Source organism: Streptopelia decaocto (genome assembly GCF_964273445.1).
Source record: "Streptopelia decaocto genome assembly, chromosome: 2".
NCBI classification, from domain to species: domain Eukaryota; kingdom Metazoa; phylum Chordata; class Aves; order Columbiformes; family Columbidae; genus Streptopelia; species Streptopelia decaocto.
Window position 1 is genome coordinate 135,151,871 of NC_138655.1, and position 24,912 is coordinate 135,176,782.

The 24,912-nt window shown below is 38.0% G+C and overlaps 1 protein-coding gene and 1 long non-coding RNA gene across 2 annotated transcripts in view; both read right to left on the reverse strand.

The window, feature by feature from the left end:
• PHF14 (PHD finger protein 14) overlaps positions 1-14,715 on the reverse strand; it is a 166,408-nt gene extending 151,693 nt beyond the window's left edge. Inside the window, 3 exon segments of the mRNA XM_082043954.1 lie at positions 3,654-4,303; positions 14,551-14,674; positions 14,677-14,715. Coding sequence (XP_081900080.1) covers positions 3,654-4,303; positions 14,551-14,674; positions 14,677-14,700 — 798 coding nt within the window. The 5' untranslated portion in view covers positions 14,701-14,715.
• LOC309435571 lies at positions 10,036-14,176 on the reverse strand. Its single transcript, XR_014183185.1, has 3 exons — positions 13,857-14,176; positions 12,120-12,216; positions 10,036-10,887 (listed from the first exon to the last, which is right to left on the reverse strand). It is a non-coding gene; the product is annotated as an uncharacterized lncRNA (long non-coding RNA).
• Positions 14,716-24,912: the final 10,197 nt, after the last annotated feature.

Consider the following 24,912-nt stretch of genomic DNA (forward strand, 5'->3'; position numbering starts at 1 on the left):
AAACCAAACGAAGCTGTATGTAAACTTTAATATTTTCATAAACACCATCTAGCCTTTTTCTTTTTATTGTGAGGTAAAGACACTGTCTCTTCTGCAAAATTTCACTGCTTCCATAGATTTTCCTTTTATTTTTATATTAAAAATAAAAAAATAAGTTTTCTCATTCCAATTCCTAATTTCTGACATAAAATGTAGCATCAATACTGCATCTGTGTAGCCTAAGCACATAAAATTATCTTGAATGTTACCTGAAGTAGGTATTCTTCCTCAGGATTCTTAAATTCTCACACTGATCTATGCAATTACTTCATGATAGCCTCTCAATCCGATACAGTAAGTCTCCACATAAAATCTTCAATGAATCTCTAATGACGTCTCTTTGTTATTTAAGTTTATTTGGGTAGTTATTTGCGGTGGTAAGACTGGGAATCTTTCCTTGATTTTAAAGCAAGATAAACGGGTAAAATAACATCACCTCCCAAAGCCGGGCACAAATAGTTTACCTCAAGCAACAGAGGTGGCTTGTTATAATGTTTTTGACCCAGGAAAGGTCGAACACATACTTCTAGCAGTTAGAAAAGGCTTCTGGATCTCTCATCCATTTTCTCTAAACAACGTTAGGAAACATGACCTAATAAAAAGAAAGCTCATCTAGAGGTAAAAATAAAAGATTATATAACCAGTCACACGGTCATGCTTGCTTACAGGAAGGCCACTAACAGTGAAAAACACAAGATTCTCCCCTACAGGGTTCAGACTTATGGGGTATTTCTTCCAGCATCCTCCTTTTAGGACAAAGTTGCAAAGCATTTTGAAGAAAGCAAGAAAACTTGCATTTCTTTTTCAAAAATTCTGTGGCCCATCATTACTCAAAATACCTGCATTTAGCTTACCATTCACATTACAGATATGAAAATGGCAGCAGACACTCCCTAACTTTGGCAGATTCATCATGCAATGGCACAAGCTTCTTAGATGCATCTTTCAAATCTACAGAGATCAGCTTTTTCTGACAGTACCTTTGACTTAAACTGTTATTTTGCTTCAAGAACAGAAGTTTAAAAGCAACCTGCGATCTCTACTGCTAAAGAAGCCCAAGGTCTGGTAATTAAAAAAAAGAAAGAAAAAAAAAAGCTATTACTTTAATTTAAATAAACAGAATTGCACTGTAAAAACAACAATGAAATAACAATAGCTGTTTAGGCAGTGAGAACATACGGGAAAAAAAAAAATAGAAAGCAATGATGGAATTGGATTAAATGTCAGGATGCCCATCCGTTATGGTTTACCTTACACGAAGACAGCCAACAGGCCAAACAGAGCAGTACAATAACTTAATTTTCTCTGCAGACACAGAGAGGGAGCAATGTGGCACGTATGCTGCTCCCCTCTGCTTTGACCATGTAGGCACCTGAAAGACCCTGTCCCAGAAGCTGACCCTACGTGTCTAAAGCATGGGAACTTGTATGTACAGACGGGAACTGCTGCCAACTCCTGAACAAGTCCTGTTCCCACCCAAGTGAGAGAAAGCGTTTCAGTTAACTCACTATATAATTCCCATTTCCGTAGTGTTAACTAAGAAAAGTGTGCATTTCAAGCTATATGCCTATATACTTCTAACTGTAAAGGAAGAAGAATAATAATAAAAAAGTAACCATTTCACTCAAAGTGGTAAAAACTATAAAAAATGGAAAAGCCCCATTTATCTACTAATGATGCTTTACCCTAGAAAAGAAAGCTAAGTTTGTTTTCTGTGTTTAACACAGTAGAAAAGTACATAGTATTTCATTATAGCATAGGTTAAAATACTGTATGTGCAGACCTCAACATATTTTTGTAAAATGTAGAAAAATAAAATAAAAATCACACAGAAACAAAAACCAGACAACTCACACCTAACAAGTACGTAAAGGAAGAATGCATATTAAGGACACCACTACATGTTCACAGTTAATTACCTGAACATTCTTCATAAATTATGCATTTGGACATCTGTTTTTCTAAGAAATTAGCTTCTGCATGCAGTGTAATGAGATTTAGCTAGACTTGTCTGCTAGACAGGGCTGTTTTTTTTATTATTTTAAAATATTGTAGTACTTGAGACTATATTGTTAAAATACAGTTGAGTATCAAACTAAAAATTACAGTCTATAATCTAGTGTAGATACTCACTGTTGCAAGACTTGTTAAAGTTCTATTCATACACAGTACTCTGCTCTCCATGCAGTAAACTATCAGTTACAAAATTATAATTTGAACTTCAAAATTTTCAAATTTTGATTTTATCTTTTCATCAGTGTTCTAAATCCGTGGCAAGAACAGACTCTGAGCTCCACATATATTAAGCTTCGAAAAAGGTATATCAGAGACAGCTCTCTTGATTTTCCAGTCAACGGAAATTATGGACATATTCAAGAATATATCCCTAAGAAAACATACCATTCTGGTATGGGAAACAACTGACAGAAAATTGCCTATTTCTATTTGATATTCTGGTCATCAGTATTGGTTCTGATCATCAGCACTTTCAGCTCCTGAACCAAGAGAATATGGGTAACAATACCAGAATTAGAGAGCTAGACAATGAAAGATGCCTATACAAAAAGTAAAAATACTCCAGAATTATGCTTTTTTGTTTTCCAATCACAACTGTTACTAGCAATAAAACCAGCACAGCTCCTTTACACTCATATATATATAAAATATACATAACAAAGTATCTGAAACAAAGACAACTGATTCTTCCAAATACTCTGTTCAAGTTCCTGTCATTCTACACATTAAAATAAATATTAAACAAAACAGCAGAACTTTAGTGTCATACCTCGATCGTCTATCAAATCTTACATTGACTTTGACATTATTTCCTGAAAACTGAATGCAGATTTATAAGCAACTCTTCTTACTTTGTTCAGAACTTTGCTACCGCAGGACATGAAGTCAACCATCCTGACAACCTAATATCTTAGTTTTTCCACAGGCACAACATTTAAGGAAACAGTAATTGTGCATAGGGAAAAAAAGAGTTGCATTTTCAAACAATACAATTATCACATTCAGCAATCATAAGATATTTAATATCATAGTTCCCAAATACTTTTTAGTACTGTGAGAAACTACTTCACTCATGTTGTGAGCATTATAATCATGATAATTTATGTTGCATTTGCTTATCCTACTCCATTTTAAAACCATTGTGCACATTTCTTTATTTAGAATTCTTCTATTGATGAACTTAGTGTTCAGACTTCGATGTTTGTCAAAAAGACCTAGGATCAAGAATAACCTATCATTTAGCTATTAATATGTCACAGATGCCTTTTCATGTTTTAGAATATTACAGACACGTAACATTTATGCTAGAACAGAACTAAACTAAAAGTCTCACTAATACATGTTGATTTGCATACTGGACCTCCGATTTGCTTTAGAATTAATCTGACCCCCACTAAAGCCAAGAGAAATCACTTCAGTGGCATTAGATTGGCCAAATGGTGCAAACAAGGTTATTTAATTTGCAGTGCCCATTTAGCACAATTTTGTTGTAAACACAATTTCAACCAATCAGTTTAACTTTTCAAATTAACAGAATAGCTACTGGGGAGTAGTTTCCATTTGTCAACAGATATATTATAGAAAGTTGGTTGCACTACCTCATTACTCTTGCTTTGTGAAAGAGCCAGGCTATCATTTGTCAATTCCTCATCATCTGCATTATTCCTGTTAAGAACTTTACTCTTCTTCTTCTTGGATCCTCCATCACTAGCTGTGCTGCTATTATCTTCTTCATTACCTTCCTCATCATTGTCATCCTCATCACTCCCGCTCCCATCATCTTCATCATCCTCGTTATCTCCATCACTCCCCTCTTTTCGCAATGCATTTTTTCCTTTTTTTTTCTCAGCAGTGGGTCGCCAGTCGTTGTCATCTTCACTATCATAGTCATCCATATCATTTAGTTCTTCCATTGATACAAAATCCAGCAAAGGTCGGTTCCTGCGCAAATTCCATTTTTTTGGTTCATTTGTTTGCTCATCAGCCACGGCATCAATTTCAGCTGCCTTCTCTTTCTCTTTCTTCTTTTTTGGCTTTTCTTCTTCATCTTCTTGCTCTTTCTTTTCAGTTTTAATTACCTCTTTGTCTGCTGTTGGCACTTCTTCTTCAGTGGAGCTTTTTGGCTGTTGTTCTTCTACTTTCTCTTCTGCCGCTTCCTCCTCCAAGATATTTTCTTCTGATTCAGTACAGGAACCTTCACCACTGTCCTTTGATGCATCTTCACTCCCATGACCACTTCCTTCAGAATCTGTTGAGCACATGAAAATTTAAAAAAGGTTCCGAAACAAATGTACCCCCAAAAAATAAAATCTGTTGAAGTAAGCTGATAAACAAAAGGATGATGCATGTTCCTCCCTCATAAGGTATTCCACCTATTTTTTCAGCTGGTGTCCAAATACTGCTATTTCGAGTGGTATGTTGAGAATCTGTTAAACATGAGTGCATTTCAAGATGGAAAAAAAAGATGGCAGAATTGATTAAATGAATGTTAAATGCTCCTTTGAACTGTAGTTCACATTAACAATAAGCAGTAGCAGAGAATAATCTCAATGTGAAGTCATATCTTAAAGAAAGAGCATTTCAGATTTTAATTTCTGGAAGTGTTTTCTAAATCTTCAAAATAAAATAGCTATCCAATAGAAGAGATTTAAAATTACAAAATGAAGAGTTTATGTAACAAGTATTAACACTAGTATGGATAATCCCACACACACATCCATTTTTAGTAGAAGTTTAGTATTTTGGTTTCGGGGACTCTTCAAAAATTTCCTTTCACTTATTAATCCCACATAAGATATACCGCATTCAGTGTTGCAGCTGCACAACAATTAATAAATCCTAACCTTATACCACTGATACGGTATTGTTCTGTGTGTACTATTTCCATTACTGGACACAAACTAAACTATCCAATAGAAAAGGATTTGTAAAAAAAAAAAAAAAAAAAATCACAAAAATGTACTATCAAGTTCATGTAAAAAATACTGAAAAAGATGACAAGTTGTTAAACTTGATAAACATCATCCACCTTGACTGTCTCTTATATTCACTTAATACTTTTCATTTACAGTATTCAGTTTTAATGAAGAAAAATCTCAGTTTTTTTTTTTTAATTATCAAGAAAATATGAAGTTGCTTGATCCAACACAGGGATTAAATAGGCAATAGCTACAGTTTTCAGTTTGTTTACAATCATTACCAAGTTCTTGATGCATTGTCACATAGATGCAAAGGAGAAAAATGTTGATGCTTGCAAATTAAAAAAAAAATAAAATCCTTAATCACTTTAGTTACAAAAAAAAAAAAGAAAAAAAACACACCACCAAACCTCAATATCACCTTACACAGAGAATACCTGTGCACATCCATCTCTGCATAAAGCCAAATAACAAACAGTGGGGTCAGTGTGCCACCACATGGCATTTATTTCCACCCCACAGGACACTGCCTATGACTCAGTAACTCAGCAGTTACTTCAAGGTTTGCCGTCTTCTACTTATGTGAAAATATTTGATGCGGGGAATATATAACTATCAAGAAAAAAATCCATCAGTGCTACTACTAGTGATGTGGACATCAGTGTTATCAGCCCCCTTAGAAGCTAATAGAAAGTAACACTTTCCTGCAAATGTTCTACCCTTTAGAGAACCAGAAAAAAAAAAAAAGAGACTGTTACTAAACAAAAGTTATTGTGCAGTCTTTTGAGAAAATTCAGTCATTTCCCTATGCCCACCAGCACTATTGATAGTAATGGAAGTACAACATAATTAACTGAAGTTTCGAAATAGCAGAACACCCTTCAGGCATGTCCAAGAAATAAAAAGCAGTATGAACTAATATGCAATCTAAAAAAAAAATAAAATTAAATTACAGTAGCTTTGTTCAGATACCTGTTCATGGAACTATTAGAGTGGGTCCAGAGAAGGGCCACAAAAATGGCAAGAAGGCTGCAATACTTCCTGTGAAGACAGGCTGGGAGAGTTGAGGTTGTTCAGCCTGGAGGAGGCTCTGGGGAGACCTTGTAACCTTATTGTGGCCTTTTGATATACAAAAGCAGTTTATAAGAAAGAGAGACTTTTTACCAAGGCCTGAAGCAACAGGAAAAGTGGGACTGGTCTTAACTGCAAGGGGGTAAGGTTTACACTGGACATAAGGAAGACATTTTTTACAGTGAGGGTGGTGAGGCACTGGAACAGGTTGCCCTGGAGAAGCTGTAAATACCCCATTCCTGGAAGTGTTCAACGTCACGTTGGATGGGACTCTGAGCAACCTGCTCTAGTGAAAGATGTCCCTGCCCATGGGAGACCAGTTGACCTAGATGATCTTTAAAGGTCCCTTCCAACCCAAACCATTCTGTGATATTTGCCAGCTCTCACAAACACTTTACAAGTAGCTCTTAAAGTGAGACTCTCACACTATACATTTATAGTACAGATTAAATGCCACGTGTGTTAAAATGAGTGCAAATATGCACCACTTGTCTCACTGTAAATAGGCAGCACAGGGTTTTGCCATATTAAAATTCATTTAACTGGATCTTTAAGGTAATTTATATTATTTTCTTTTTATTTACTTCCTCACCATAACTCCATGACAGTCATTTCTTCAGATGCTTTCATTGTGCTGTTCCATTTCTAAATACGCTTACACTTCTTGTGAATTTAAGTTTCTATTCAATTTTGGGGGAGATCTTAGTCTGAGTATAGTTTGATCTTCAACAGCACTCTACCAACAGTGATTCTTGTACATCAATATCACACTGTGGATACTCTCTAGCTCAGAGGTGTCAAACTCATTTTCACCGGGGGCCACACCAGCCTCACGATTGCCTTCAAAGCGCTGAATGTAATTTTAGGACTGTATACATGTAGGAGTAGTTATACTGTAAATACAGCTAAATGTACACCCAAAATTACATTCAGTCCTTTGAAGGCAACCATGAGGCTGATGCAGATCCTGGTGAAAATGAGTCTGACACCCCTGCTCTAGTTGCTTTATGTGATGCAAACAATATAAAGCAGAGAGCAAATACACATTAGTTTTATTCACATCTCTCCTTTAAATTCTCTTTGCCTTCTGCCTGCACATGATGCTTTGTGCTCGCCTTTCTGCATGCACGTACACACCAGAGAAACCTATAGTAAGGAATATCCCTCTTCTGTTTGAATGAATCCACTGTGATAGGCACTTTTCTAAAAAGAGCTGTCCTGTGATAACAGCTATTTTTGCAGGTGTTCTTCTGTCAGATGGACTTTCAGTTAGGAAGAGGCTGTAGTATGCTATTTTCTCCTTGAAATAAATTGTTAAAGAATGGCTCTTTCAAATCGGCAACCATATCATGTCATTCCCTATGGGAGAAAAGTCAAGTTACTTTCAGTGAAAGATGCAGCCAGATACACTGTCAAATAGTGAAGAATATAGAGTTCCACTGAGAACAAATATGAGAGATAACAGTTACAAGAAAAGCATCATTTATTTCTGTACACCTTGTATCTTTAGCTTTACTGAGGACAACAGCAGGTGGCAGTCAAATCTAAAGAGGGTAGTTCTTAGGGACAGACATTATGATCCAGGATTAACACAAGAAAAAAAGTAATAAAGATAAACAAAAGTGACTACTAATACCCACTTCAGCTTTAGGGTCTTTTATAAATATGTACTATTCAAAAGACTCCAGGAGAAAGCTGCTGAAATCAGGATAGCAGTTTTAAAAAATCCTCCCACAGTTTTGCAGGACCATTTTACAGGCAAAGTTAAACATGGCACTCCATGATATTTTTTTCTTTCAATATTCTGTGAAAATCCATGTATACAGAGAGTAACTGCTCACACAAGACAGGCTGATTCTTCAGTGCAGTATTTAGCTCTGTAAAAAGCAGCTTGATTGTTTGGTTTTAAGTGAAGTCTGAAAGATGAGTTAGTTAAAGGGAATCAGAGACTCAATTTCGGGCTTGCCTCTTCCACTAACAAAGCCTAAACAACTCCAGATAGCAAAAGTGAAGCACCTGACATCATTTTGGAAAGTTTTTTTGTTGTTTTTTTTATTTTTTGTTTTTTGGTTTTTGTTTTTTTTTCTTATTTGCACTGAGTCCTGTCTGGTTGAGTCTTACCCAGGTGCTCAAATCTACACACCATGAATACAACCCTGGAACACTGAAAAGGAGTGAAAAACCTGAAAAACTGAGCACGTAATACAGAAAACAACCACCATGTCTGAAGTTATTCCTACTAAATAATATTGTTTAATAATAATCTATAGTCATCCAGCCCAAAGTGTGCTTCAGAATACCCTCTTTTCAAGGGTGGTAACAAAAAAACGGCTACAGGTGAGGTTAATTCTTTTGGGGGTTAAAGCCACTGCATCACCATCAGCCTGCCCAGTGGTCCCTTAGCCTCTTTGTCCCAATCACAAGGCAGACTAGTCATTGACACGATGATGTGAAATTACCCAGGTATCTCTGCTAAAACACCATAATTTTAAAGACTCCAAAATACCTTAAGAAAATGCTTAAACTAACTAGAAAGTTCTAACATTAATAACTGATGTAAAAGTAAGGCAGGAAAACCTAGATCGTATAAGGAAAATACAAACTTTTAAATTCCCACAGGCAGAGCTGTGTAACTGGTAAATTCCTGATCACATTTGTCAACTACACTAAAGCCACAGCGGTCCATTATACTAAGACTGATACAACTATACTGAAAGTAAGAACTGAAAAGGCTTACTACTTCACTTTCAACATAACTTCAAAAAAGAGAACTTAGCATCAGTTGGATATATGCCACTGGCTTTCTACGCTATTTTCCTGAGTATGACAAATAAACATTGGTAGGCTACTGACAATTCAACATTGGTAAAGCTGGCAGACAAAAAAATGGAACTGGCCAAAGTAACAAAATTAAGAATATACAGAACAAAACCAATGTAGGTTAAGATACTACTGCTCTAAGGAGAGAAACTCACTTCCCAAGTAATGTTTGGGAAAAAATGTATCTAAATTCTGTATTAACTGCGTATGTAGATTGGGCAGGGTAGGAAATAAAACTGATCACTGATCCGTGATTACACTTGTTTCAGAAGTGTTTAACTAAATAGAAAAAAGGATGGAAGAGGAACATAAATGAAAGTTGCTTAGTACGCAGTTTCCTCACTTCTACACTAGCAGTAACCCTATCACGGCCTTCAGCAGATGTGTATTCAAGTCGTAAAAGCACTCAAAACTGAAAGTTTCCAACTTTGACTTGAGTCACTGGGAACTGCCTTATTTACAACATTATAACACACATGGAACTGATTCCCCTACCTCCTGAATTTGCTTAACATTCCCAGTTTCTGATACTGTCCTCAACTGTTTTTAATGTTATCATACTTCACTTGCTTGGGATAAAGGGCTGCATGCCCCATGACTTCCCTCAGCAAACCTGCAGTACTAAATAATCCTTGAAACTGGATTCCAATACAAGTTATTGAACAGTGAGCGAGAATAGACATTTTTCCCAGAGGGAAATAACATCTGGGAGACAATTGAACATGTATCTGGGACATGCTAATTCAAAGTCTCTCAGGCACTATAACAAGCATACGCTTAAGAAATGCTTGAAACATCCTGTCCTTAATGAGCATCTTTAAGACCCTCAGAGGTGGCCAGGCTGCAAACAGACCATCCCACCAAGGTGGAGTTAATAAAGCACAGAACCTTCTCCACATGGCAGGAAAAACACAAGAGATGGATACATGCACAAAAAAGAGGAGATGTAAAACAATGTAGGAGCAGTAAAGTAGGAGACCATGAAAATCCTGTTCAAGACCAACTGAACAAGCAGGACGACACTGTATTGGTGACCAAGGGTTCTGTAAGGGACAGACAGACTGGAAAGACAAGGCACAAAGACTCACAGTAGAAGGAAAACAAAGGAAAATAATGTCACTCTATCACTACATCCACCCTGCCCAGACATTGGAGTGAAAGCCTAGATTTCTGTTATCTTATTGCGCTGTTGCCAGTAAAAACATGGAAGAACAGAAATCTCAGTGTTTCCAAAGAAAATGCAAGTTCAAAATGCCAGTCAGTTACTCCAAAGCACTACTTCAAGTGACAGAGGTCTGCATGGATAAAAGAACTCACTTGGGATGAAGGTAACCTAAGAGAACATAATGCCTGTATCTTCCATTTTCTCAATGGGAAAAAACACTTGGGAATTCCACTCTGAGGGACTACATGTTAACAGTTGCAAAGTCAAACCTTCAAATGATTGCAAAAATTAAGCTTGTGCAATTACGTGATAATTTACTAATGATTAGCTATTCAATACTTTCTCTTACCTTCACTCTCTACTGAAACACCCTGCAAGTCTTCTGCTGCATATCATTAAAAGTTTATTCTCGAAAACAAATGTGTTAGTTTCTTCATCAATATTTCAGTAGTGTTTATCACTACAGTATTTTGGTGCTTCACAAACATGTCTTTATATTACAATATCCTGTACAGCAAAGCAAAAGTGGAATCTCCACTGTGGTAAGAGGAAAAAAAATTACAAAAAGAAAATATTTGCAATTTTTAATTTCTAAATCAGGTCACAGGTTTTTCAGAGTACCTAATATATGCATTTATATAGATCAGTACACATTTATAAGTAGAGCTCTTACTGACCTCAATTGCAATAATAGTACATAATATTTATGCAAGTCAGGCTTCACGCTCAAGACCAAAAAATTAAAAATAAAAATAAATGTTTACAAATGTCTCTAAAAATTTGAGTCCAGGAGACTTGTAGCAGAAGTAGTGACAGAATCCAGTTCTTCAAGGCAGCATTCAGCTACACTCTTCTTAGCTACAATGAGACACAGAGCCAGTCCTTAAGTCCACATATCATTCTTATTCAGGGACCACACTACATTTATATGCATCATTTCAGTTTCAGTACATAAGCTGCCAGAACTGACCAACTTCAACAATGAGAAAGAAGAAAAGTGGTAAATCCTTGCTTTGGAATTCTGCTGGGAATTACTCTACAACTACACACTGATTTCTGACATCAATATATCTCAGTTCAATGAGAGCAAGAAAAAAAAAAAGAAAAAAAAACCACCCACAACCAACGTATGTTCTAGTTAACTTAAAAGCAAAACTTCAAATAAGTGATCTCTAGTGTGAAACATAGTATTAAAAAATTTCAGTTGAGTATATTACATTACCATCATTTCAAGTCACATATTTGTACACTCTGCCTCTGAAGGGACAGGTTTTTTGACTGATCCCACATTGAGATTACATGACATTTTTATTTAAGGAACAAATTTTTCAAGATGTTTATAAAAAACAAAAAAACGCAGTACTTTAAAATATGGCATTCCTACTTTCTATTAAGTAGAAACAGAAAAGCCGTTAAAAATTACTTCATTCAATATTAACATAATGAAAAGCCCACAGGCCTGAAAACTGTCTACATTAAATAAATTTATAAGAACATAACAGTTCTAAAATCAGTTTCCCTGAAGAGATGTCAGAATGATGAGATCTTTACAATGGAAAAAGCAGTAATTGCCTGTTGTTGTGTCCTATATCCAAAGGAAAATAAATAAACTACACTGTAAGTAAAGGCCATATCTTCTATGGATTTCTTTTTTTGGTGGAAATGGAGATTAGGTGATTAGAAATAATTTAAGTAACGAAAAAAATTACCCAGGCATCAGGACTCTGAATACAAAAATTCAGAAAAGCAAATTCCTTCCTAAAAGTGCTTAATACCAACTTCTCAAATCTTTACTGCATCTCATATTCCCAGAAATCTGATAGAACAATGAGAATGTGTAAAAGCTTAAATGCTCAGAGCTCAGTCCTCCTAGACTTGCACAAGATCATCTACTAGCACATATCACTTAACATTTTGAAGCTCATAAATATGGATGCAACATAATCAACAGGGAGAAAACTTCTTTTAATTCAATATTTGAACAGTCCTTTAACTTTTAACTTCCTTTTTTTTTTTTAAAAAAAAACACTTATGTGCATTTGTGAATCAAATAAATATACATTGCAGACCTGTAGAATTACCATACTTACAGGATTTTTCCAAGTGCATGAGTAGAATTTATGGTCATTTTCAGTGTAGAAAGACTGTTTCTTCCTTCTGTCACATTTATTTCCCTTCGTAAGCAAACTATGCAATGAAATTATGAATTCAAATAGGTACTAAACACTGATTTGCAACAGGCTACATATGGAGAGACTTCTATGGTCATTGAAAAAAAGAAAAAGAACAACAGCCCTGACTGTACTGTACTTTATGCTTTGAAGGCTGAATTCACAGTGAAAAAACAGGAAAATTTGTTTTCTATTAGCAACAATCCAGAATTTGGTAGGGCTGCTTGTGTGTGTACATACATTGTATATATATACATATATAACTTCGAAGTTATCAACTGTACTTATAGATTTGTGCACTTCTTCCATCCAAATCTAAACGGACTAGGTAGACCCAAATTTAAGGCTATGTTATACCAGCTTCATTTTAAATCAACACAGATGTTCTGTTTCAAACATCCTGCAACTATTCATTTAACTTGTATTACACATAAGAAAGGTTTATTTTTAATTCCAACTCGACAGGTTATATATTTAATAACTTTCCGTTCCTCTGCTTCTCCAAATCATCACAACTTTCTCCTTTACACTGAAAATATTTGAATAAAGTGTGAAATGTCAAACACTGATGATGCTTCAGAGTGTTTTCCTTAGATTTTAAATGTTATTAAACAGAACATTAATTTCTACTACAGGTCATAGACACAGGTCCTGAGATGTTAAAGCTATATGAGATACATGAACACAAAGACATAATTAGAAAAACATAAGTAAAACTTGGGTTATTCTCATATGCTTGTTCCAATTCAGTGTTGCTTTTTTAAGGGAAAACCCCTTCAAACCTCCTCAAAATGAAAGTGAGATTGAAATAGTACCCTCAAGGCTAGACACTGACTGCCCACCCCCATGTGTACATGCAATATTCTAAAAGTCAAATAGGCTATCAATTACAAGTGAATCCTCTGCATTTAGACATAGTTGAGTCAGGAAGTTTTATTCATTTTTTTTAATTAATTAATGATTATCTTTTAATCAAACACTATATTGCTCTGAATTACATGTCCATCTCCCATACTCCATTTCCAATTCTCCTTTTTCCTTAAATCCTGCCTACACTTTTCCAAAATAGGGAGATTTTCTTTGGGAACTAATAATAATTTCCTTTTATGGCAAATGGTCTTTACAAAAGGCAATGTCCTTATTCAAAAGGATCAAAAAAATCCCCAAAACAATATTAAAATGCAAATGGAAGAAGCCCTCAAAAATCTTTGCATGAAATTGGTAACACAACATCAGTTTTACTCTCTTAAGTCATTGCAGCCTGCTTCTGCCAGACCAACCTAGGGAAACATGTCTAAGCTTAAGAAAAAAAAAAAAACCAAAAAACAAACAAGGAACATTAGAGCATATCTTAAAACTGGCACTAGAGAAATGATTATTGAAAATATTTAAGTTACTTAATAGGGAGGAACTTGCCAGATGTTAAAAAATAAGCCTTTAAATGGAGATGGGAATATTTTTGCAAGATACACTCACATGAAAACAGATCAGCATCCCCACTGCAGAAATAACAAAGTGAAGTCCCACTGTCTGTTTGCTTATTTCCCTGAGCACATGCCACAGAACATCCAATGCACAATTTATTCACAAACATGGTCCTGCCCCTTCTTTCCCTTCCCTCTAATATACTTGAATTTATTCATTTTATTTGGGCACCTTGTTTACTTTCAACATCCGTGGACATTCCCTGCAGATATAGGAATCTGCACACATTGAAAAGGCTGCAAAACAAAAACACTCTGAGGCAAGGACTTCCTTGTGTTCCTTGTGGTATGAAATGCATACACCTTTCTGCATAGCTATCTGAATGGACACCTTGTCTACTGTAAAAAAAAAAAAAAAAAAAAATGGTGAATGGATTATCCTTCTGCTTAAGGTTTTCACTCACAGAATGGGATTAACCTTGAGAAACAGGCAAGATCTTAAGTCCAAAACAAACTATTATTAAGACTAATTCAAAACAAAATGACTTTAGAACATTCTTATTTCAATACTACATGCAGTGAATATTTCAAAAATTATCTCTACATTGAAGAAATAAAAATAGATATAGCTGAAGCAGTCAGCACAGAAGCTGCTCAAATGCTTCTGCCAAAACTTGTTTTATATCATGAGCTTTCTGTTGAGAAAAAATTGCAATTGAACTGTTGTATGGATGCTCTGTTTAATCAGTTGTTTCTTATCCACAGCATAAGAATTTACAGTTATCCAATCAAGTTACTGAACTTCCAGTGGCTCCAAGTCCCAACAGTTCACTAATACCATTCTGTCTCCCATATGGTATCAAATGAGCAACCATAAAACAAAAATGAGGTCATTCTGAACAGAGGAGATGAGGAAGCATATTTACCTGAAGCATCTCCAACTTTAAAATCACTGTCATCAGAGCTATCATAATCTAAAGCTTCTAGCAGCGAAGCTGCCAAAGGCTTCACTTGTCTCCTCTTCGAACTGCGGTCCACTGCAGGAAAAAAAAAATAGTACCGTTACTAGGTGGCATAACGAGAACTCTGCACCGTTACTTAAATTAAAGAGAACGGCTGAATGGCCGTGACAGGCGGGACAGTTTCCAGCCGGCACACGGCGGCGGCACCGGGGTCCCGGAGCCGCTGGTTCCCACAGGTGAGGCGGCAGCGGCGGCACCGTGCCGGGAAGGTTCACCCGCAACCGGACAGCCCGCCCGGCGGAGCAGCGCTGCTCCCCTGGGCGCCGGTAAACAACGCGGCACCACAGCGACCGCGACTCCCGGGCTGCCCGCAGCCCCGAGCACCAGCAGGACCCCCGAGCAGGGCTGGGCAGACACTGGGGTCGCCTGGGGCCACCAGCAGCTCCGGACGCAGCGCCTTGGCGTGACCCATCAGCGCCAGCGCGGGGAGGGCAGCCGGGGCCGGCGGGGGGACGGCGATGCGTCCGCCCGAGGAAGTGGGCGGGAGCGCTCAGTGGGCACTCCGGCATCTCCGCGGGGCGGGGGCGGTCAGAGCCGCTGCGGATCACTTACTAAAGCCTGCGCAGGGGAGCAGCGGGCGGGCAGGGGCCCTGGGATGCGGTGCCGCCGGGCCCCTTCCCCAGACAATGGGCACGGCGGCGACCCGGATGCAGACCCGCGCCCGCCCGCCCGCGGCGGCCGCTCCCGCTGCTGCGCCTGCGCACCTGCCCGTCGCCGGCCCTGCGGCGCATGCGCCCTGAGAGCGCGCCTGCGCGCAGGCAGGTGAAGCCGAGGCGGGGACAGTGCCCGCCCTGTGCCCGGCGGTGCCGGTCGGTGCGGGTGTGCAGGGACACGGGAGCGCCCAGCACAAAGTGTTAGTACAGACCGGTTCATGCTCAAGGGGGTGTCTGTTCAGATTTGCATTTATTAGGAAAAACGGCTTAAAAACCAGTCTGGCACCTCCTCAGTTCCCCTGTGTGTATAAGAAGCTCTATAAAACTGTTTTTATTCTGCCCGTGTTCTAAGAGCTGAGTGCCTGGTGGGCTTCGTTGCATTGCCAGACTCGCTCTTGCGCTCCTGAGGAACAGAAAGCTGTTGCATTTGGGAAAAAAAAAAAAAAAAGTACGAAGAAAAAATTCCAAAGAAAAAATGTGAATCCAATGTTCACTTTGTGCTTGAATTTCCTGGGTTTTTATAGTGCATTATCACAACAGTAGTTGATGTGTTTGCAGACACACCTCCTATTACCTCCAGCAATTCTTTGGCCATGTAGGTAGCCTGACTGCACAATGAACTCCTGTTCTGAGTCTGGATTTGCCAGCCCTACCCAAATATGCTATGGGCCCAGGCAGTCTGGTCTTTCCTTCAAAACTCTCATCAGCTTCCCAGTTCAGTAGAAGTTGCACATGTCTTAGCTTTTCACTCCTTAAGAGTATTTTTCCCTTTAACTGGCATCCCTATCCTACTTTCTCTTGACACACAACTGAAGTCTTAACAGGACCAGTAGCAGGGCTCAGATCCTGTTGTTTAGACTCTGCAAATCCATGCTGACATGTGCAACAACTTCTACAGAACCTCCTGCCTGTCAAAGGATATGTCCCTGATCCTGTCCCATATACAGTGATTGGCAGGACAACTCAAATTGTATGTAAGCGAAAGGAAAATTAAACAGAATTGATCCCAAATTCGGCTTTGTGTAGAAGAGCAGACTGAGCAGGACAGGCAGCTTTGACAAGGGGAAGGCAATGCCCTGTAGAGCAGTGGTGGAATTTAGGATTCCTTTAAACATGAAAGTCAAAGCAGGTGTGTGGACTGTCTGGCTTTCAGTTCAACTTTCTGGGGCAGCCTGCGATGTTAGAATTATCCCAGTTTCTACCTACACAGTTCTGGCAAGAATAGGTGATCAAGCAGAAGTTAATTAATGGCTGCCCGCCCGCCCTTGCTCATCAGCACCTCACATTGCCCAACCACTCCTTCCTCCTTTGTTGTTTGTACTCTGTGCCTCTTAGCCCTTCTGTCTTCCTTGTCTCAAATCTTTCTTTTTATTCTTTCTCTCGTTTTTCCCCCTCTGAATGTTCACACTTTTATTTCTGAAAATAGCATGCACACATTCTTTGTTATCTTCTGTAGTCAGCCTGGATACTTCATACCTCAACAGAAAAAAAAAAAAATCAATAAAATCAAAATAACTTGGAAGTACCTAAAATGTATTCACTGTTTCCCTGAACTTCAGGGCACTACAAACAAGGATTACCAACAAATCCTCCAGATTTAGTAATTAGTAGTAAATAAAACGTACAACATAGAAATTAACTAGAACTACCAGTGCATGTTTTGATCATCATTCTTTCAAGGTTTCTGGCTATTAAAACATCTGTTAAAAGATAAGTCCCCCTTAGTAAATATTAACCTTCTTTAGTAGAGTCAGACTATTTCAAATAAGGGGAAAAGAAGGAAGAATTCATGCTCAAAATGAAAAGAAGCCCTCAGAGAGAATGTATGATCCCTTATCTTCGCAAGGCCTTTGCTAATTTCAGCAGATAATCAAGGATGTTGAAAAGTTTAGTTGCCATTTTAGTTGAAGAAATTAGGTATTACTGGCGCACTGCTGGGAGCTGGGCAACAGTAGTGACATTGTTATATCGATTAAATAGATTGTAAGTGTTGTCAGTTAAGCACCTTTAATACTACCCTCAGACACATACAAAAAATTATCTTAAAAGGTTATTTTTAGAGCAAAATTGTGTAAAGCTGAAATAGTATCATACATCTAGTATGAAAATGTCATGGTAGCCCCATCACTAACATAATAGCTAAAAAAAATGCCTAGAAATATTTCGGTATGTTGGGTCATGTCAGGCACGTCAGGTCTTTCAATCATCTCAGCATTCCAGCAGTTCTCTTCAGGATGAGCCTTCGGTGCACAGCCTGTTGCAAGAGTAGGTGCCTGAATCTCCGTCTCAGTGCTGCTCTTCAAGTGCTGGAGAAAGAGACAAAATAGTAGCTTCTGACTGTACTTTTGCCCTAAGCAAAAAAGGAATCTTTGTTGTGGTTCTGTAAAGAGCATTTTAGAAGGAGTTAAAACAATAGCAAGTCAGTAGAGAATACAGTCAAACATAAATTACTGTAAAATATCATTCTTATTTTAATGAAAGTGTTGACTTTTCATGGAAAGAAATACAATAATACAACATTTCTTTACCTAGTGAATAAACTCAAAAGTATATTTTTAACTCATCCACCAACTGTGAATGAAGAAGTAATAGTATGAAATCCTGGATCTATTTTTGTTCCTGTCAGTGAGCAAACAGTTAAAGCCATGACCTACCTGTCTGAATCCAAACAGCAAACTCTTTTTTTGTCCATCAAAACATCACCATCTGTAGTAGGCAGACCGACCTCTTCAAATATCTTTCTAAAGAGGATTGTTCCAGCTTTCACTCTTTAACTGTGCCATTACAGCAAGCACCTCCCTCAGTGATCTCTGCTCCTTTGTCTAGTATTATATGGTGAAATAGAAAGAGAAAAAGACTAAATCAGATGTCCTTGCTGTTTTAAATTACAAAAGGAGGAAATTCATTATCAATAGTCTCTGAACAATAGGGCTTTGAAATAATAATCTGCAGACTGCTACAAGGTCTGCTGCAGTCAAATGCTGCCAAGGAGTGTTAAGATTGCAAAGGTTACGAATATTAGAATTAGGGCTACCTATTTCTTTAGTTCTGTGTGAATTGTCATGCTAAGTAAGGTGGGTCTTTTTTTAGGATTAAGTAGAGATGGGCCCTACTCCCACTTCTACTTTTTGCTACAGAATACAGTTGTTAAACCCAAGGATTAGGAAAGATAGATTTATGTATTTCTGTTGCAGTCTGGTCCCACGTAAGGTACCTGTGCTTATACAGATTCCCACAGGTGGCAGACTCCTGCCTTCCATACCCTCTCTTCCCATTCTGTGTCAAGTTCCAGTCCTGCAACCCCTTAATCAAACAGCTATTTTAACTTCAGAAAAAAATGTCATTTTGCAGATTTTTGTCAGCTCAAGCTTCACAGAGCTAAAACAGGGATCTTCACACCTTTACCCAGGCTCTATATACCTACGTCCTTTTCAGCCACTGAGACTACTCGCTGTCACTCATGTCCATATAAAGAACACCATCCTCACTCAGACCTTGCTGCAGATCCTACTGCTGAAGTTATGTCTGAAAGATTTCAATGCAAAACATTCCTCACATGCAGATTTCCTATCTGGCCATTCAGCTAAAATTCTTGTCTAGGCTCATCTCCCTCCTGTTTCACATCAATATTCCCTTCTCTGGTTTTCAAAAATGCAGTTCTGATGTTGCCATATCTATTGTAATGGTTTTCCTCAGCTTCTACAATGTTCCTTTTCCTTTTTTAACACTCCAGTGAATTCTCCTCTGCTGCATCAGTCATACATTTTTTTGGGTTTGATTTCAGTACACTTCACAGATTACTCTTTATTTCGCCTGCCATTTCTTTACAGCAGGTGGCATTTGCCTTACAAATTTGTTTAACACAATGTATTGGCCTCCTGTTCTCTGTTAAATTTTCAAACAAATTTGTGCGTGTGTGGTTTGTTCTTTATTTTTTTTACCCAAGGATACTTCACACCTAAAATGTGTTCCATGGATTAATAAATACCTGAAAAATCAGTTAATTTTTCCTCTCAAAATACCCCTCTACCACCATGCTCCCAAAAATGCTATAAGGTCCAACAGATACTGTCTCACAGGTTACTTCTGCTTCCCTGCTATAGCTTTCTGTTACTCATTCTGTGCTTGTATTTTTAATCCATTTGGGGCAGACTTAGGATTTCCATTTTTGTAGTGGTTTTCTGTCTATGATTTATTTCAGGGGTAGCAGAATTCTGAGTCATGATTAAAGCTCCTAAACATAAAAGCTATAGAAAAGAAGGAATATTAATAGTGTTTATCATGTGACTTTCAGATAGTGAGGTCATCGAGTAAGCCATATTCTTTTTGTTTGTAAAGTACATATAATTTGGGCCACTGTATAAAGAAATAAGAATAATTAATAATAACAGTAATGAAAGTATTAGACTACAGAGGTATTGTATTGGTTCAAATTAAGGGTTTTATCTAGCCTAAGTGGACAATCAGAGAAAAGTATATATGATACTATCTACTGATTTCCCAGCTTCCAATTATATTCAACTTTAGGAATGTCTTGATCCTGATGTGGTTTGTCCATTTAGTGGTCTGTAATGAGTCTTTCTTCTAAGAATTTTTCTTTTAAGAGCTTATACATTCTCCCTTGTAACCCTTGTAGAGTTATGTATTAACACAACATTATTTAGCACAGAATTTCACAGATCTACTACTGTACATATGAAAACAACCTTCTTTTGTTGGTTTTGAACTTGGCTTTTCTCATCTTCTGCAATACCTCCCAAGTCAGCTCTTTTCTGGGCTGAAGATGCCAGCTGACACAGTCACTTCTGATAGTGTGACTGAGATAGACTTCCATTTCTCCAATGACCCTTTGTTTTTTTCTTCCATGAATGTTTTCCAATCTTTATATGTCACCTTTCTGTAATGAGAGGACAGCACTGGAATGCAGGCAAATAGTGCATATATTCAGTTGAATAATAATGTTTTCTGTTTTTTCTCTATACCTTTCCTAGTAATTTTTAAGATTTCTTTTTTCTTGGGACATGCAGTGAGCATTGACTGCACTGAACTGACACTTGCATAAAGCTTTCAGAATCCCAAGGTCTTGTTGCTAAGTGGAAATAGTCAACTCAGAGTCCATCATTTTATGCATGAAGCTAGGATTGCTTTTCCTCAGAAGCATCCATTTCTTTACATTTATCTACACTATATTACATATATCTACACTTCCTTTGCATTTATCTATATTGATATTAATCTGCAATTTTATTTTTTGCCCAGTTGAATAAGAGGTTACATCATTAGTAGTTGAACTGTTTCATACTTGACTTCTTAAAGAGTTTTTGTGACAGTGGTGGTTTCCTAGTATATTATCAGAGCATTTTAATTTTTTTTTTTTATTATTATTTTATCGGTAGCTGCTTCCACAATAACTTCAAATTCAGACAGATTGTCTGCTGAGCCCATTTCCCTCCAAGAACAGCACTCTAGCTTGGGATTATCTTCATTTCTTCTCCACAGAAAATACTGAGGGAAAGAATTAATCTTCCTCAGTACACATTTCATACAAATCATTTGCTGGCTCAATGAATGCTGGCATGTTTTTTGCTGTGTTTGAAATATGATTTAGTACCAATTTTTATTATTTTCTCATGTTGATTCTCAAATTCTTTTTCCATTCTGCCTAATTGATCATATTTTTATATTTAATCTATTAGAGCTTATGATACTTTTTATTTTGTTTTAAATACTGTCGAGGTTTTGATTGCAGGGTGACAATAAAACTGTGGCAGATGTATTGTTAACCCCTTCTCCCCCCACTTTCTCCTTCAGCCCCTCCCCTCCCCCTTTCCCACTAAGGACAGGTGATTGGGAGGGAAAGAAGGACAGAGAGAAGAGAGTTGGAAAAATTAAAAATGTTTTACTAATGCTACTGATAAAATAGAGAAAAATAACAGAAAATATACAAAACCAATCTTGAAAATCCCAGCAACTGCAGGGCCAGCACCCGAAGTCCTGGACTAGACTCTGTAGCCAACCGGAACTGGATTCAGCCTGTCACTAGACCTCAGTTCGCAGGGACGACTAGCAAGGTCCTCTCCTAATGTCAGCCACAAGGAAAAAAGATGAGATCTTCATGATCTCTCACTTTTATATGAAGTACGACGTGAATGGAATGGAATACTTCAGCTGGTCTGTTTCTGGTCACCTGTTTCTCATTGCCACTCTCGCAAGATGTACATCCATCCTTATCAGTCCAGCAAACTTGCATACCATTGCTATGTCTACCAAAACATGCATCTAGCTTTCAGGAAAGTGCAGTTGGTAAGAAGGCTTTAGCTGACAGGCAAATTCACTAAAAGAGAAACTTGTTTTTAACAAAACCAGGACAAATACAATTTGAAGGATTCCTTCCTGTTTACAGTAGCCTTCTTGACTTCGTTGGAAAGTGATTTTGGCTTCCTTTGCCATTTCCACAGGTGACAAGCACTAACGTTGTGATTCCAGTGTAGTGTTCTCCAGTAGCTCACATGCCTATGAGAATTTAATTCCTTGGACTATGCCTTTCAGATACCTTGTTAAGAAGCTTCCTCATTTTCTGTATGTCCCTTTTGAAGTAGGGCACTAGAAGTGTGGATTTTTTGAGATTTGCTGCCTTTGTAGGAATGCTGAATAAGTACATGGTCACTGTTAGAGAAGAGCAATCAAGCAGTAAAGTTTTTATTAGATCCTGCTAGTTATTCAGTACAAAGTCAAGGTTTGTATTTCTGGATGTGGGCTCATGAACCATGAATTCCATGAAAGAGTCGTTCATGATGTCTTAACATTTTAATCTCTGCTTATATCTCAGTGACATGTTCATCCTGTCTGAAGGGAAGTAACAGAAGTCCCTCAGTACAACTACTATCTTCCTGATTTTTCTCAGAATATTGCAGTCTGTGTTGCCATCCTTTCTGGGTGGTTATTAGGAGAGACCCAATATTATTATCTCCATCCAATTCAGGCCTGCAATTTCAATCCATTTCAGTGAGGTGGTTAGTTTGTTGATTTTATTCTGATTTCTTGAATGTATACTACATCTTTCCCCTGAGCACAGTTTATTTTGTCATCTCATGTATATTTTCTGTTTTGATATTACAGTATGCCACTGATTGTCTTCTTCCCACCAAGTATCCAATGTCAGCCATGTCATTTTTTTTTTAAGTAAGGGAGGAAGTTCTTGTTCCTCCATCTTATTTCTTAAACTGCTAGCATTTGTCTATAAGCATCTGTACCTCTGTTTTGTTCCCATCTTGGGAACTCATTTAAATAACACTCGGTTTCCTGTTTCCTACCTGAGTATTTACATCCTTTGGCCAGTCCTACAGAACTTCCGAGCTTTTCTTTTCAGCAGCATCACCATTTCATAACCATGCATTCTTGTGCATTTGTGAGCTCTTTTAAAGTCTCCAGTTTAAATGCTCAGTTATGACATCATAGACTTTAACTGTCAAATTTAAAATCACATAGGGTCATTCTTTGTTAGGGACCTGCACCAATGGGCTCTTCACCTCCCTAGGGCAGTGTGGCTGTCAGTGCTCAAGACCAGCAGTGATGTGATGCAGCCCTGCAACCTTGGATAAGACTCTGGAGAAAGAGCAGTGTGAGAAAGAGCTAGGAGAGGCCTTGCTGGGGGGGCTCTGCAGCTCTGGAGCTGCATTTAGACTCAGGTCTTACCTGTGGTGCCTGCCAGAACAACGCTGTATTATTGCCCTGCCTGATCTTACCAGGATCTTGCCTGGTCCTGGCTTAAGCGTAGACTTACCTCATCATTTTCTACCTGGCTGGTTACCAACACCAGACCTGCTCTGCTCTTCTTCTTTGGGCCTTGGCACTGTGCCCTCCCTGCCTTGCTGCCAGCACCAGCTCCTCCACCCTCCCTTATGCAGCAGCTCCCTCTCGCAGCTCCCTGACACCTCGTTCAGATGAATTTCAGATAGAGTACTCCCTTTATTCTGAAATTGCATTCTTACACTATCCAATCAAGGTATTACAAATCTGTCTTTCCACGTCTTCCCATGCTCCCAAGGGGAGCAGGAAGCATTTCACAGAATACTACCATAGAAACCTTAGTATTAAGTTTCCTTCTTGTTTGCTTAAATGCTTTTACCTTTGTCAATAGCACTGGTGCACCACAATCAGTTACACCCACCAGGGCTCCTTAGGAGTCTATCCAGGCTCCCCAAGGGGGTTTGCCACCTGGTAGTTGCTGTGCAAGCCTGCAAGCCTCTTGGGGTCACAAACCCAGCCATCTATCAGTGCAACAGCAGATTCTTCCACCAGCGCAGCCTTTCTCTTCCTCGCTGTTGGAGAAAGAAAGGATGTGCAATACACGCAAAGAATGTCATTCCATTCTTTTTTAATAATCAAGCCTCATTCCCTCTTAACAAGGTATGAAAAATGTGAACATAAGCCAGTGATTCCCACTGATTTCAGTGGGCTCTGGCTCAGGCTTTTAATGACACTGACTGATACACTTTTTCCAGATGCAGCCTTTCACCCATCAAGCCATTCTGTTGTTCTGAAAAAATCTGGGATGTAAAGAACATCTGCCACAATGAACATAAAAAGCACAGACCTGCTGTTACTACTGGGAAGTATTCTAAGGGCTTGGATTAAAAAAAAAAAAAAAAAAAAAAAAGTTAATTAATTTTACAAGAATAATTACTTCGAATGTGAGTGTCAATGATCCTTCTCACATAAAGCTTTTCCAATAAAATCTTGTTTTGGTCTCACAGAGGACAAAAGATGCTTTATCTATACTGACAAAAATATTTGTGAATTGCTATAAAATAAATTCTACTGAAGGGGTTTCTACGGCTTACATTTAAATTCTATTTTGTTATTATCTGTAAACAAAAGAAGCGGAGCTGGCCTGCTTTGGATTTGTATGGAAAACTATAATGAAAAAAACAAAACAAAACAAACAAACAAGCAATAAAGAAAGGAAATAACTGCTTTTAATGTTCTCTGTTAAATGTAATTGTGACATTTAGGAATCAATTTTATTTTTCTAATATTCCTTATGTCACTGATTAGCACAATGTGTAGCAAAGACACGGAAGACATTTTATTATCACAGATTTTAAAGAAATTAATCTGTTTTTAATCTGGTTTTGCCAAATTATGCAGGTTTTTTCTTGAAAAATTGCATTTTAAGAATTTGATCAAATTTAAGATCCAGTTTATTGCCCAAGACATATCAAGACATATATACACAGTTTTCATTGCTTTTTAAAAAAGAAATCACTAAGACATGTCTCTGTTCAGGTACAATGCTGGCAGCATATGACAAAAATACCTTGTCTGGAAAGTGCAGTGAGAACTGATAGATCTGATCTAATCTCAGTCTATGGCTGGAGAGAAAACAGAGCACAGCAGAGGCCAGTCTCATGGCCCACGACCATCAATTGCTTGGCAAGAAGTGCAAGTTCCTGAAAACAGAAGTGGGATGGTGAACTCATTTTGCAAGTCAGGGAAAGAGATTTTACCTTCTTAAGTGATGGTAGAGCCCCCAGAAGAGTCCCTGTTAGAGCTGGACCTTCCGAAGTCTCTGTGTAATTGTGTTTTATATGCTACTGTGAAATAAAAATTT